The 14,794-nt window shown below is 27.4% G+C and overlaps 1 protein-coding gene across 1 annotated transcript; it reads right to left on the bottom strand.

Annotated features, from left to right (window-relative positions):
* Positions 1 to 44: 44 nt before the first annotated feature.
* LOC112723069 (mitochondrial thiamine diphosphate carrier 2) lies at positions 45 to 3,389 on the bottom strand. Its single transcript, XM_025774304.3, has 8 exons — positions 3,053 to 3,389; positions 2,677 to 2,841; positions 2,463 to 2,579; positions 2,253 to 2,364; positions 1,759 to 1,886; positions 1,100 to 1,252; positions 852 to 989; positions 45 to 640 (listed from the first exon to the last, which is right to left on the bottom strand). Exons 2-8 carry the CDS (start codon positions 2,791 to 2,793, stop codon positions 422 to 424), a joined length of 984 nt encoding a protein of 327 aa, XP_025630089.1. The 5' UTR covers positions 2,794 to 2,841; positions 3,053 to 3,389; the 3' UTR covers positions 45 to 421.
* Positions 3,390 to 14,794: the final 11,405 nt, after the last annotated feature.

Genomic DNA, 14,794 nt, shown 5'->3' on the forward strand with positions numbered 1-14,794 from the left:
CACAGTACGCAAAATAATCAGCATAGCTGAGGGTCTCAAACTCGAAACGATAACTAGTGCTTCAATTTACCTCTTCAAATTCAAATCTAATGTAACACAAGATAGGTTTTGTATCATATTGTAAATTTACATTTGCAATTCAAGAAAAACATTAGTTAGAACAACCACACCTCCTGCAGGCAAGGCTATATAATTCAGTTCCCAAAAAGAAAAAGGTAAACACGTATTGATGTATGCTAAGATCCTCCTTCATCCTAAGTTCCCTCCATCTAAAGGAACATTACTCTTATGAACTACCGGTGTAACCAAAATCAATTAGGTCATCCCTCGTGCTTTCTTCCTATTCTATGAGGGAATCAACCTCATATTTCAAAAATGAATGGGTAATCAAATAAAAAATAAAAAAAAAAAGTGTGGAAATTCAAGTTGAAAGGGACTCTAGCCAATCAGAAGTCAACTCATATGCAACAAATGTTACAGCCCCGGCTGGTGCGGCTTTAACGGTTGACGGTAGTATCCCCTTGTATAGACCGGCCCAACCTTCCGACCGTATTATCCGGCTCAAGGCATCAGACATATTCCTGTATGTATGAAGCTCAACTCTTGCTCCATATCTTGGATGCCTCTGAAGCCCCTCAATCTGTAGCAGAGTAAAATTAATAATTACATCGACATGACGGATGCAACAACAAAACATTTAGCTTTCTAATTTCTTCAATATCCTTTACACGTTTCAGAACGACACAAAGCTTGCATATGCACCAGTGGTTATCACAAGTTAATATTCTAAAATTTAATTATTTTGAAGTAATGATAACAGAAGTAATAATTGAAATGGGCAGAGGTTTTACCTGAAACCTTTTCTTGACTACATCAAGTGGATGACAGACAAGTTTTGCACATGTTCCAGCTGCCAACCCACAAACGAAGAGTTCGAAGCTAGACAGGTTACCTCCTGTGGTGGTATTGGAATATCTATGGTTCCAAGCCTACAATTTCATACAATGCCTAATAAATTAATAATCAGAACCAATGGATGCAGGTCATAATTATGTCAACTATTAAGTAAGAAATTTTAAATATGGCAACTGAAATTTACCATGGCCCAACGCTTAAATGTATCATAGGTGCCAAATTGTAGGCCTGCATAAGGTATAATCTCAACTAGCGTCGGTGACAATCCAGCATACAAGCCTTTGTATCCCCGAGTCTGGACGATATCAAGATATGCTGACCTCATGTTTGGATACACCTGATGGTTTGGCAAGATATTAGCAAGCAATTGCAATGTGAAATAATTTCAAAAGGGCCAAAACAACATCGGAGATCAGTAAATCAGAACAAAGCAGAGAAGAAGAGCATAAACAGCATATTCATGTTAACAGAAAATTAAATTCACAGGAAGGGATAAATAAAGTTCAAAAAATCATTAATGAAGGCTTTGGCTTCGCCCAATGCAACAAAACAGGATATAAGATGACAAACTAAATTTGGCAGTATAACTATAATTAGACAAGAAGGAATGGGGAACCAATGGGGAGAAGCCAAAAGCCCACTCTTTGCAACGGGCAAAAAGAACAAACAAAATAGAACAATGCCAACTTAAAATTTTCAAGCATATCATGGTAAGGAAAAATGCATATCAGCTGGCAGCAGGTGTTCAAAAACAAGACCAGTTATTTGATTCACTAGCCTTCAAAGCACTTAAACATTACACAGGTTAACTTTGAAGTTGCATTATAACCTTGTTTCCTATACCTTTGGCTCCCCCTGAGAAGCTAATATGGTTCGGAGAAGATCAAACGGGTAAGACCCTATTGTAGCTGCACATCCAGCTAATGCCCCACTGACATAGGACAGATAAGGGCTCAAACTACTGTGATCCTCTGCAGCCAACAGAAAAGAAACCAATGAACAATATAGACCAAGAATTGGATAGGGTATGAGATATTTCCTGACAAGTAATTGCATCCCTAAAACATACACCATGCATGGGCATAGATTTTTCTTGCATACATACACACATTAACCGACAACATCCTCCGACTCAATAAAGCCTCACACAGAGTACATTTGGTAAAATCAAATCCAGCGACATATCCGCAAGAGTTTCAACAGTTCATGAAACAATAATTTAGAAGTTGTATAAGTGATCATGACATGATAACTGATAAAACACCGCCTAAGTCTTCAAAGAAATACTTTGCTAATAAAGCGAGTATATTGCAACACTGAGTAATAAAGTAAAATACCTGACTTGGAAGAACCAGAGGCAAGAGTTTTCAACTTGTGTAAAACTGTAAACTGTATAGCTGTATATGGCATAACCATAAGCAATGCCGGTACATTCCCCCGCCAAAAACCCTGTAAATTTGTCATAGAAACTTATGCTGATAAGTGATAACTTACAAAAGAAAATGCACTTGAACAGAATTGGATAAACTGTGCGCTATTGTTTAGACCTGAAAACCTTCTTCTCTGAAAATATCTTTAGATGCTTGAAATATACCAGTGTATTTTGATGGTGCAGCAAAATCCTTGCGTAGTAAAGCCCATGAAGATGTGGGCTCTAGTTGAACCTATCATTGCCAATGAATATGAATATTGAATAAAACATCATTGTTAGAGGGAAATAAAATAAACTTGAAAGGAGGCAACGACAAAAGAATAAACTACCTGGAACCTAATCTTAATAACATCGAGGGGAGAGGTTACTGTCCTTGAAATTCCACCGGAAATTGCCCCAGCAGAGGAATCAATAATGGCACGCTTCAATTGACTATGCTCCTCCATTGCCACAAACACCTTCCCTCTCCCTTCCTTCTAAGACTACACTATAACCTGCAATGTGCATAAACCCTATTAAACGAAACTTGCATAGCCCATAGCCATATACGACATTGTTCAATGCTTGATGTAACGAAAAGAGAAGCAAATCCACGATTCTTCGTTAGCTGAAAACCCTTCAAATTAGGGGTTCCTTTCAATTTTAATGAAAAGGGCAAAATCGGAACGGTAAAAAATTCAAGCTTTAGGATCGGCGGTAACGTACCTGCAGAGGAAGATGAAGAAGGTGGGCAATCAAGAAGAGAACCCACATTACGGAGAGAGAGAGAGAGAGAGAGAGAGAGAGATTGCAGAAAGGGTTTTATAATTAAATTAATTAATTAATTAAAAAATTTGCCGCCTTATTTGATTGAGATTGCAGGAATTTAGCGGAGACAGGGATTTCAGGGCGCAATTTTTTCGCCTTTCTTTTGTGGCTATGTAGTGTACTTTCACAACTAAAACGAGAGATTTTAGCTTCACAATTTTTATTTTTATAATATATACTTTTAGCATTTAAGATTGAACATTGATGTGCCTCTTTGCTAAGAGCTCGCGAGCTTATAAGGAAGGATTTTTTTTGGTGACTTTATAAGGAAGGATTTTTTTTTAGTTATCTTTTTTTTAAGATTTTATAAAAAAATAAAAGTAATTTTATTTTTTTACCAAAGATAGGAGACTCGAATTCGCAACCTCTTAATTGAGTATGGGGAGACTATGTCATTTGAGCTATTACTCATTGGTAAGTAAAAGTAATTTTATATTTAAATATCTCGTGAAAAATATATTTTTATCTATTAATTATGTTTGGGTATAATAATATAAAAGTACTTTTTTGTTTATTTATTATACGAAAAATATATTTTTTTAACAGAAAAAGATTTTTTTAAAAAAATATAAATTACAGTTTCTCAAAAAAGATGTTTTTTTTTTATTTTTTTAGTACTTTTATTTTTACTACTAGAAATTTGTCAATTATATTTAAAAAAAATATGTTTTCATTAAAAAAAATTTTTTAATCAAAATAATGGCGCCCAAACAAGCACTAAATAACATATAATCTTGATTTTATCGCAATTAAATTCCAAAAGTTATATGTGTTTTATAATATAAATTAGTGTATTAGTATATATTTATTTTTCTATATTTATGTCTGAAAAATTTTTTTTTACGATATTTTTTAACTTGATAGGTTAAGAAATAATTTATCGTAAATTAAAAATTTAAATTTTTAATATTTATTTAAGAGAACTAATGAATTAATTATTAAATTAATTTAAATCTAAATTGATTAAGTTATTCATGAATATATTTATTTTATATAAAATAATTTTATATATTTTTTGTTATTTATACTTTATATTATAATATAAAAAAAAGCTTGGCAATAAGCATTCAAGCATTATCATATAAAAAACTCGGCATCCAATCTCATAAACACTAGTGAGTTATAACCAAACATTTTTATAAAAGCTCAATTTATCTACACAATTACACAAATTAAGTTTAGGAGCTATGATCCAATAACTATAAGGCTCAGTCTGGAAACAGATTAATTAAGTTATTTTTGAAAAATATAGTTTAAATAATAAATGATTATATTAAAAATAATTTATAAATAAGTTATTTTGTATTTGAGTTTTTAGTTTTGAAAGTGTTTATTTTATAAAAATGTGATAAAAAATAGTAGTATTATATGAAGAGTTATTTTTTTTAACTTCTTTATAAGTTTCTAAATAACTTCTTAAAAAGCTGCAATTTGGTTTTGAAAATTACACTAGACATTAATACTACTATTTTTCATAAATCAAAAACTCAAAAAAGTTACTTTTGAAGCTTTCCAAACGGGCCTAATTCGACAGTTGTGTTTGTTTTGAGATACTGGAACAGAGACTGGAAGACTGAGACTCAATATCATGTTTGTTGGCTCAGAGATTGGTACTAAAATTTCTGTCTCTGTCCCCAAAATTTTAATATTTCAAGACCTCCAAAAAGTGGAAACATAGAGGACTAAAATTTTTAGAGATAAAAACTGAAATTTTAATAACATTTTATACTTAAAATACCCTCATTTTAATTAATTAATTAATTTTAATTTTACATTTTATGCAAATTAAATTAGAGCTTTATTATTGTTTCAATTTCTTTCTCCCATTTTACACCATATAGAATAATAAAATTTATTTTAGTCTCTATTTCTCAGTTTTAATCTTTAAATCTCTGTCTCTACACCAAAAACTACCTTAAACACCTATAATTCGAAAGGCTAATTTAAAACACATTAGAATAATCAAGAAGCACTACGCAACTCTCTTAATTAATGCTATCACTTATAAAACAATACCTGCTGGAGTGAATACATCTGTGATCCCAGCTGAAGAGATTTCATGGATCTTCTGTTAGTGTTTTTTGCAGTGTTCCACGCATTTGTATTCATCAAGAGCCGACGAATAACTTCTTTTTTGAGAGCATATGAATTAGGGACAAAAACAATACTAACATTAAACAATCTATTAAATAAAAAAATTCACAAAGTATTTATATTTAATAAAAAATATCGTATGTAGTAAACAAATAACTTAATGTCTATAAGAAAAAATGAACTAAAATATTTTAAAGTAAATTTTATATGTATTTACTAAATATTGTCAAACTAATAATAGTAATAATAATATTGATTTAAGTAGTAGAAAATAATAATATATTATTAAGATATTAACATATAATTCTCTGACTATTTAGATAAATTTAATAGACAAAAATAAGAAATATATCTTATTCAAAATATTGTATAAAAAATAATCAAGAATTATTTAAAAGATATATATAATATTCATAGAAATATAAAAAAAATTAATGTAATTATTAAAAATATATGATATAAAATATTATAATTATTGATAAATACCATCATAATTAATTATTAAATAATAACAAGTTTAATTATTTAATACATAATATTTTTTAAAAATAGCATCAATATGTAGACTCACACTAGAATACGCCACTTAAGCATATTTGGTTCTAAAGCTTACACTCATAAATAGTAAACCAAAATACTATATATAACATTTATAGAAATATAAGAAAGAATCGTGATAATATTTAAAAGGATATAAAAACATATTAATTATGATATATAATTACTAAAAGATATGAAATAAAATATTAGAATTATTAACAAATTTTAACATAATTAATCATTAAATATTAATTTGTGTATAATTGATTACATAATATTTTTTTTAAAATAGTTGGAAAGAGAGAGATATTCAAATTGACACTAAAATATGCTATGAAAGCATGCTTGGTTTCGGAATATAACCTATTGTAGAATTATTGATTATTGATGATTGACTCATGAAAATATAAAAAAAAAAGAAAGAAAGAATCATAATAATAATAACTAAAAAGATATAAAACAGAATATTTAAATTATTGACAAATCTCGACATAAATAATCATTAAATATTAATTTATGTATAATTGATTATATAATATTTTTTAAAAAAATTATGGAAAAAACATGTATGCAAACTGTCATTAGAATACGTCACATAAGAATATAATAATGAGTTTATCTCAAAAAAAGTTTAATTTTAATATACTAATTAGTTATATAAAATATATTATACAGAATTATTTAATTATATCTCTTTTTTTGGATAATTATTTGTAGTCAATATAAAAAAATAGTTATTTTTTATTGATATATTATTATATAATTAGATGTATATATAAAATTGTTTTATTTACACTAAAAATATATCAAAATTAAATTTAATATAAATTTAAAATGTTTGTTATATCTACTAATTCTAGTTATTATTTATTAAATAAATTTAATTTTAATGTATTGTCAATATAAAAAATTTTATATAATTATTTAATTAGATTTATATATTTAAATTATTTTTTAATAATAAATTTAAAAAATAGTTACTTTCATTAATGTGATAATATACAATTCAATGACGGCGTAAAAATAATTTATCATGAAAATTAAATTATTATTAATTTACTTTTGGAGTTTTAAACTTTTATAGGGTGTATATTGATTTAAGTAATAAGTTTTTTTTGACAGAAAGTAATACATTATTTTTAAACTATGCATGGTTTGTTATTACTTATTACCTGATCATCAGTGATCACCTAAAGTTGTTACAAAAAGGTTTAAACTTTAAAACATGGGCCTATATCTAATTATCAAATATTTCAGTTCTTGATTACTTGCTTTAATTTTTTACATTATAATTGTAAATTTGTCACTTCTTATTTTTTTAATTATATTATTTGTAGCTGATTTTATTTGCTGTTGAAAGAACATGATGTATTATTGCTTAGTCGTAGCAAAAAGAAAAGTAAAAGTGATAAAGAAAAAAAAAAAGAAAGAAAGAAAGAAAGAAAAAGTAGTGAATTATTAGCTTTATTTGCAAGTCTTCCCATACATTAAGAGTGTTATTTGCTTCGTTTTTATAACAACTTGAGCACCTTCAGTGGACACAATTTCTCTCGAGAAGCAGTGCAAATAAACTTTGTAAAAGTTGTTTTGGAATCTAAAATTGTATGGCTATCTTTTGTGTTTATTCTTACTAGGAATTAGACCAGAATTGAGATGTGTATGCTTCTTCTTTTCCCTTTCCAATTATGTGTTTGATGAAGAAATAATTGACTCCCGTGTATATTTAATAAAATTTACATTTTAGGGTGGTTGCGGTAAATATATAATTTTACAGTAATGTTTTTCAATATTTGAAAATACTTTTAATTTTTTGAAAAATAAAAAAAGTATTTAAAAAATATAACAAAAAGTGACATTAAATTTAACAATACTGTTTTAAGTATTATCAAATATTAGATTTTACCTTAATAAATTAAAATACTTAGGTTAAACGGATAAATATAAAATGATAATATTATTCAGTATTGTATGCGAGTATGTTAATTTTTAACCTTGGATGAAACCATTAATGTAGCATGATTATATACACTTGGCCTCTTTTATTATTATATTTTTTACTGTTCATCTGTCATAATTTCGTCTTAATTAATCAGGTTTCAATTCAGGTTGTGTACCTAACTATAATGGGTGAATATTATATTCTTGAAAATGACTTAAATAATATCCGCTAATTTTTTTTTTAAAAATGAAAAAAATTTGTGTCTAATTCAATATCATAGTTAATTAGTGTATTTTTCTTTGATATGAATTTTAATTTTTTTTATTTTAAATAACAAATCGATCCTCAAATTTAAAAGATCGTCCCGTCAAATTTTATACTGCACAAATCAAAGCGTTCGACTTGTGGTAAAGTAAATTTTTTTCACTCGAAAGCAAATTAGAGGGTCTGATTAGCACGTTTAAAAATTTTTTCAACCAAATTCATGAATCAACCAATGTACATTACTATATAATTCGAATCAAGTATGTTTTGAACTAGAATTACATGTGATTCGAATTACTCACACACGTAGACACACTATAATTCGAATCAACCTGATTCGAATTACACCCACATACGCTGCATATAGTAATTTAAATTGGCCAGATTCAAATTACTCATCATTTAATTCTGTCCATTATTTTATTAAAAAATTAATAATTGATTAAAAAATTAATAATTTAAAAATTAAAAAATATATATTTTATTTCATGCATTAAAAAAAGTTAACAAAATATTTAATTACAAGACTTCTTTAAAATATTAATGAGTTATCAATTCAAATTTTATACAATACTCTTTTGTCCATTTTTAATAGCTCATGAATATTTTTTTTATAAATTTTTTAAATAAATTTATTTAAATTATACCACAAAAAAATATTTTATTCTATACAAAATAATTTAAAAAAATAGCTTAAAAGATGTTAGGAGTACTATAAAAATTTGTAATGTCCTAATGACTTAGGACATTAAAGAAATACTCTACATAGTCAATAATAATTTAAAAATTAAAATAAATATAGTTATAACTAGTATTTACCTAAATTACCAGAATATTACAAACTTTTATAGTACTCCTAACATTTTTTAAGCCATTTTTTAAATTATTTTGCATAGAATAAAGGGCATTTTAAACCATTTTAAACTATTTTAAGCCATTTTTATGCAAAATAATTTTTAAAAAATGGCTTAAAAAATATTAGGAGTACTATAAAAGTTTGTAATATTCTAGTAATTTAGGTAAATATTGGTTATAACTATATTTTTTTTAATTTCTAAATTATTATTGACTATGTAGAGTATTTCTTTAATGTCCTAAGTCATTAGCACATTACAAATTTTTATAGTACTCCTAACATCTTTTAAGCCATTTTTTAAAATTATTTTGTATAGAATAAAATATTTTTTTGTGGTATAATTTAAATAAATTTATTAAAAAAAATTATGAGCTATTAAAAATGGGCAAAAGAGTATTGTATGAAATTTGAATTGATAGCTCATTAATATTTTAAAAAAATCTCGTAATTAAATATTTTGTTAGCTTTTTTTAATGCATGAAATAAAATATATATTTTTTTAATTTTTAAATTATTAATTTTTTAATAAAAGAATGAGCATAATTAAATAATGAGTAATTCGAATCTGGCCAATTCGAATTACTATGTGCAGCGTGTGTGAGTGTAATTCGAATCACCTTGATTCGAATTACTGTGGGTGTAATTCGAATCAGGTTGATTCGAATTATAGTGTATCTGCTGTGTGAGTTACATGTAATTCTAGTTCAAAACATACTGATTCGAATTATATAGTAATATGCATTGGTGTATTCATGAACCGTTTTTTTTTTTATTTATTTGTGTAAAATTTTATTCTCCTTAGCTTATTATAGTGTTTTACTCTTAAATTTGTATATTTAAAAAATTTTAAAGTAAAAAAAATAAATTTGACCTTAATATTTGTATATTTATAAAAAAAATTAAAAATCACAAGTCTAACCCTTAAATTTGTATATTTACAAAAAAAAAAAAAATTAAAAACCACAAATTTGACTTTCATATTTATAGTATCCACACAAAAAATTAATTCTCCAAATTTTCACATTGTTAGAAAACACCACTAAACAACAGCACTAAAAATAAAAAGCGAATAATATCAAGTACTTGAATCGATCTTGCATTGGTTCATAATATTTTATTAATGTATATTATTATTAGTTGAATTCTATTAAACTCTTTCTCAAATAGAGGATAAATTATCTTCCATAGCATATTTAATAACTATTAGATGAAATGAATGATGTGATCATGACTAATATTTACTTTTAATTTATTTGAGTTTTGACAACTAAACTAATTAAATATAGGGTTCATCTAGTGTACAGATGCATTTTGGTACAGATTTACAGATTTTTGTTTTTATTTGGTTTAAAAGCGTATCACTAAAAGTATTGCTTAAAGAGAAAGTGTTACCCTTAATCGTTAACTTGGCTCTGATACCAATTTTTAACTCTTTTATGTTTATAATGTGCATAGATTTGAAGATGTTGAAAATTGTTAACTCTTTTATGTTTATAATGTGTATAGATTTAAGGATCTTGAAAATTTCTATTATTACTAGTATTTATAATTCTGATTTCATTTTTATAGTTTTTTAATCTTGTTTTAGTTTATAATATTCTTTTTTGCATGGATTATTGTTTATAAAATCTTTTATCTGTTTGTCTTTTCTTTAATATATTTTTTCAAATCTTCAAAAACTTCTTTTATTTCTACACTTTCCGTTGTTTCTAAATATCTTTTTAATTTTTCAACCTCATTCTCCATTTTTTCTTTTAACAGCTTTAATTCTTTTAAGTCATAATATGGTTTTCCAGGCATTTATAAATTTTTTAAGTTTAACTCCAACTTGTTTATATTTATTCTTATTTCTATCCTTTTTATTATAAGGTCATCAATTTCGATCTGAAGATTATTTAATTCCTTTTTATACTCCTTTATTTTACTTTTTAATTTTTTCGCTCTTTTTCTTTTTATTTTATTTTCTGGTCTTTCAATCTTTGTATGCTTCATTATTTACTTTAGAATTTCTGCAAATTCTATCATTACTTCATCACTTTTTTCTAGAGATTCTATTAATTTTTCTAACTCTTCAACTTCTCTTTTTAACTTGTCATAGATTATTTTTAGAGCTTTAAATGCGCTTTGATTTATTTCAGAGAACTGCAAATAATTCAAACGATTTTCTCTTTCAAAGAGCTCTTGTTTCTTATCTTGATAAGTTACATATATTTCTTCTTTATTTATTGTCATAATTTAGTATTTAGGGTTTCATTTAATTTTTCGACCTTTTTTGTTAATTCTTTTATTTCAGAATCTTCTTCTTTAATCTTTAACTTAGATAAACTTAAGGGACTATTAATTTTAGATTCTCTTATTTGAAAATTTGATGAAACCAATTTTCCTAATGGTTCTTTTAGTAATAGAACTGAGTTTTCAATAGCTTTATATTTTGGTATTTCTGTTTTTACAATTTTCTGAAATAATTCATCGATATAAATTCTTTCTCTGTTTTTAAATATTATACTATGATGGCTATTTGTTAAAGCATAATTTATTGCATATGTAATTGAAAATGGTTCATCATCTTGTTCCATTAGATTCTTTCTATGAAATTTATAAGCCAAACTTACAGATCTTCCAAGATTTTCAGTTGATAAAGGTATAGCATATCCAAGATGGGCATTAAATTTAACATTTACGTTTGCCGAATTTCCATGAACAATTCCAATTATTTGATCTATTGGGTCATCAGTAATTCTTTTGTCACAGATTGCTAAACTTATTGGTGAATTAATTCCTTTCATACATGTAGATTTAATTAAGACTTGTATAGTACTAATATGAATCCATCCAATTTTAGATCTTTTTTGTTGATCCTTAATTTTCTCAATCTGTTTACTCAATTCTTCATTATTTATCAAAGCTATTTCAAGTTCTCCATTGGCAGATTTTATTTTTATAGGAGCTTCAAGTTGAATTTTTTCATAGTATATTATATTTTTTCTGTTAAAAACTTCTTTTAAAAGATTTTGTTTATTAAAATTTTCATTTGATTTGAGATTTAATTCTGTTTTTAGAACAGCCTGCTTTTCATTATCTAATAAAGCAGTTAATCTATAATAATCAGATTCTTCTGTTAATTCTAAACTTTCTAAATAATTCATAATTGAAAGACTAGAATGAAGATGTACCTTTCTGGAGAAAAACTTCCTTTATTCAATATATTTTATATAAGGGGTTTTTATCTCCAGAGGGGAGATTGTAGATACTAACTCCAGAGGGGAGTTTAGAACTATTTTTCCCTAAGGGGATTCTTCCTCAGACTATAGAATCGCCTCGGCAGCTTCCTCCTTGCTCTCCTAGCATATGAGTACTCTTAGCCTCCTGCTTCCTATTGTCTGATGCCTTTACAATTGCCTAAGCAGCCTATTTATAATAGTTGGGTTTGATGGACAATTCCCATCCTTACCCTTCTTATGACGTCATTGCTTACGTCATTGTTTGTTCTCTTTCACCAGCTACATTGTTGGTGCTCTATGACCTAAGTGCTTACGTCACTATGCAATAATGTTGAGAGATGCTTCAGATGTGCTGTCCTATTTTTTATCATGTGACCGTCAGATGTATTGTCTTCTTCCTTCATCATGTGAGTTGATTCCGTTTCATTATTGCTTTCTTCAGATAACTCTGAAGCACATAGCTGGCACTTGTGGTCTTCTCTGTCTTTTATCAAATAGCAGAGATTCCTCTTTATCCCTTCAGGGAGCTTTTCTAAAAGTCCAGATAAGTTGTAGAATGCTGATTCAAATTCTACCAAGAGTCTCATCTCTCTTTCTTCAATTTCATTTCTTTTACTGGACAGAAGCAGAGTATTTCTACTTTTATAATTAATCCTTGTGTGAGATTCCTTCGTTATTTTTTGAGTTCTTTCAAAGAACCTTGCTAATGTGCTGGCTAGCCTTCCTTCATGACTGTAAATTGTTAAATCTTGAATTTGATCAATTGGTTGAAAATTTCCTGGGAAGACGGACATGAATATTACTTGGTGTGTTGGAACCAAGCATTCTTCTTCTTCATTAAAAATAGGTTGACTGTTTGTAAATTTTAGGGATATATCCCTTAGATTTACATTGTCAATCATATTTTTAAATCTCTTTACTGCATCAACGAATCCTGCAGGAAACTCACTAATAATTTTTAGATCATTAAAAATTAAGATTGTATCAATTAATCCATACTGGAAAAACTGATAGGTGTCAGATGGGGAAGCATCTGGAAATATAACCAGCTTTGTTAGCTGTTCTTTGGCAACAGGATAATATCCCAAAATTGCCCTTTTTTCTTCAGTCCAATTCAAGACTATGTTAAGGGTTTCTCTGAGATTAGATCTACAGACCCTTTTCTTTTCCTTGATTTCAGCCCTTGTAGGAATGTTTCTTATTATCCCTGTTCTCTGGGTTTGAATTGGAGCTTTATCTGCTCTTTTTAGGGTTTGCTCTGGATGGAGAGCTTCATATTCCTTGAAGGATTTCTTTGCCTCTTCCAGTGTTAGGAACCCTCCTTTATGAATTATCTTTGACTGGTGTGTGAATGGTGCTACTTTTTCCCAGGCATCATATACTCCTTTCATGGGGCCATTATAAATTACATAGTATTTTTTATCTTGGGTGGATTTTTTAATGATTTCAGCAATTATTTTATTTTCTGAAATTTTTGCTTCACCTGATTTGTCCACCATGCTTAGCTGGCTGAACTCTGATGTTTCTGCTTGTTGTGTTGATTTCATTGCTTCGATGGCCTTCTTGAGGGATTGGATCTGTGTCCTTATTTGCTGACAATGCTTGCATTTTTCGAGCTCTTGCTCATATTTTTGAATTTCTTGATCTAATGCATTGTAGACGAACTCCATTCTCTTGTTAATGTATCTGCAATAACATTTTTGTCACCCTTAATATATTCAATTTTTATTGGATATTGTAACAAAAACAATTGCCATCTTACCAATCGTCCATGATTATAATCAACTTTTAAATTATATCGTATGAAACCTGTTAGGTAGCTTGAATCTGTCCTTAATGTAAATTCTCTTGGTAGTAAATCAATTTTCCATTTCTTAAGAGATTTAATTGCTGCTAGAGTTTTCTTTTCATGAGTGGTATATCTCTGTTCTGTTGGAGTAAAAGTCCCTGAAATATACCTGCAAAGTAATTCCTTTAGGGAATCTTTAGAATCTAGTGATTCTTTTCCTTGTTCCAAACTTTTTATAGCTTTCTTAGCTTTTAGACATCCTGACCAGGTTATATCTGAAGCATCTGTTTCTACTATTAAGTAGTCATTTTCTTCTGGAATATAAAGTTCTGGAAGTTTTTCACATAATTCTTTAATCCTTTGAATTTGCATACTATCTTTTTCATCCCATTTCCATTCTTTTTTAGTACTTATTTTTGGAAATAAGCTTTTAGTGTATTCTGTTATATTCTTTAAAAATCCTTGATCAGAAATATAATTTATACATCCTAAAAATCTTTGTAATTGTTTTCTATCTTCTATTTTATTAGGAAATAAATTTACCTTTTCTAGGACATTTGGTTGAAGTTTTAGCTTTCCTTGAGTAGATAGAATTAATCCAAGAAACTCTATTTCTTGTTTTGCTATTCTTGCTTTCTTTTTGCTAAGAACTAATCCTTTTTCTTTACATCTTTCTAAAACTATTAATAATTTTTGAAGATGATCTTCTCTATCCTGTTTTGTAAAAATTAGTATATCATCAATATACACTAAAACAAATTCATTTAACTCTTTTAGATTTTCTTCCATAAATCTTTGGTAAATACCTGGGACTTGTTTTAATCCGAATGGTAATACATTCCATTCATAGAGTAACACACTTGTTGATTCTTTTGTTGGGCAAGTAAAAGCAGTTAATTTCTTTGTTTCTTCGTCTAAACGAAGCTACCAATATCCT

Source organism: Arachis hypogaea, chromosome 11 (assembly GCF_003086295.3).
Source record: "Arachis hypogaea cultivar Tifrunner chromosome 11, arahy.Tifrunner.gnm2.J5K5, whole genome shotgun sequence".
Lineage (NCBI taxonomy): Eukaryota > Viridiplantae > Streptophyta > Magnoliopsida > Fabales > Fabaceae > Arachis > Arachis hypogaea.

Bases quoted from the DNA above. Each gene is read 5' to 3' on its own strand.
- LOC112723069 (XM_025774304.3), bottom strand. From the start codon at position 2,793: ATGGAGGAGCATAGTCAATTGAAGCGTGCCATTATTGATTCCTCTGCT. The intron at 2,365-2,462 runs GTCTAAACAATA...ACAAATTTACAG, and splicing joins TCAGAGAAGAAGGTTTTCAG to GGTTTTTGGCGGGGGAATGT. The intron at 1,253-1,758 runs GTATAGGAAACA...CCAAACCATCAG, and splicing joins CTTCTCAGGGGGAGCCAAAG to GTGTATCCAAACATGAGGTC.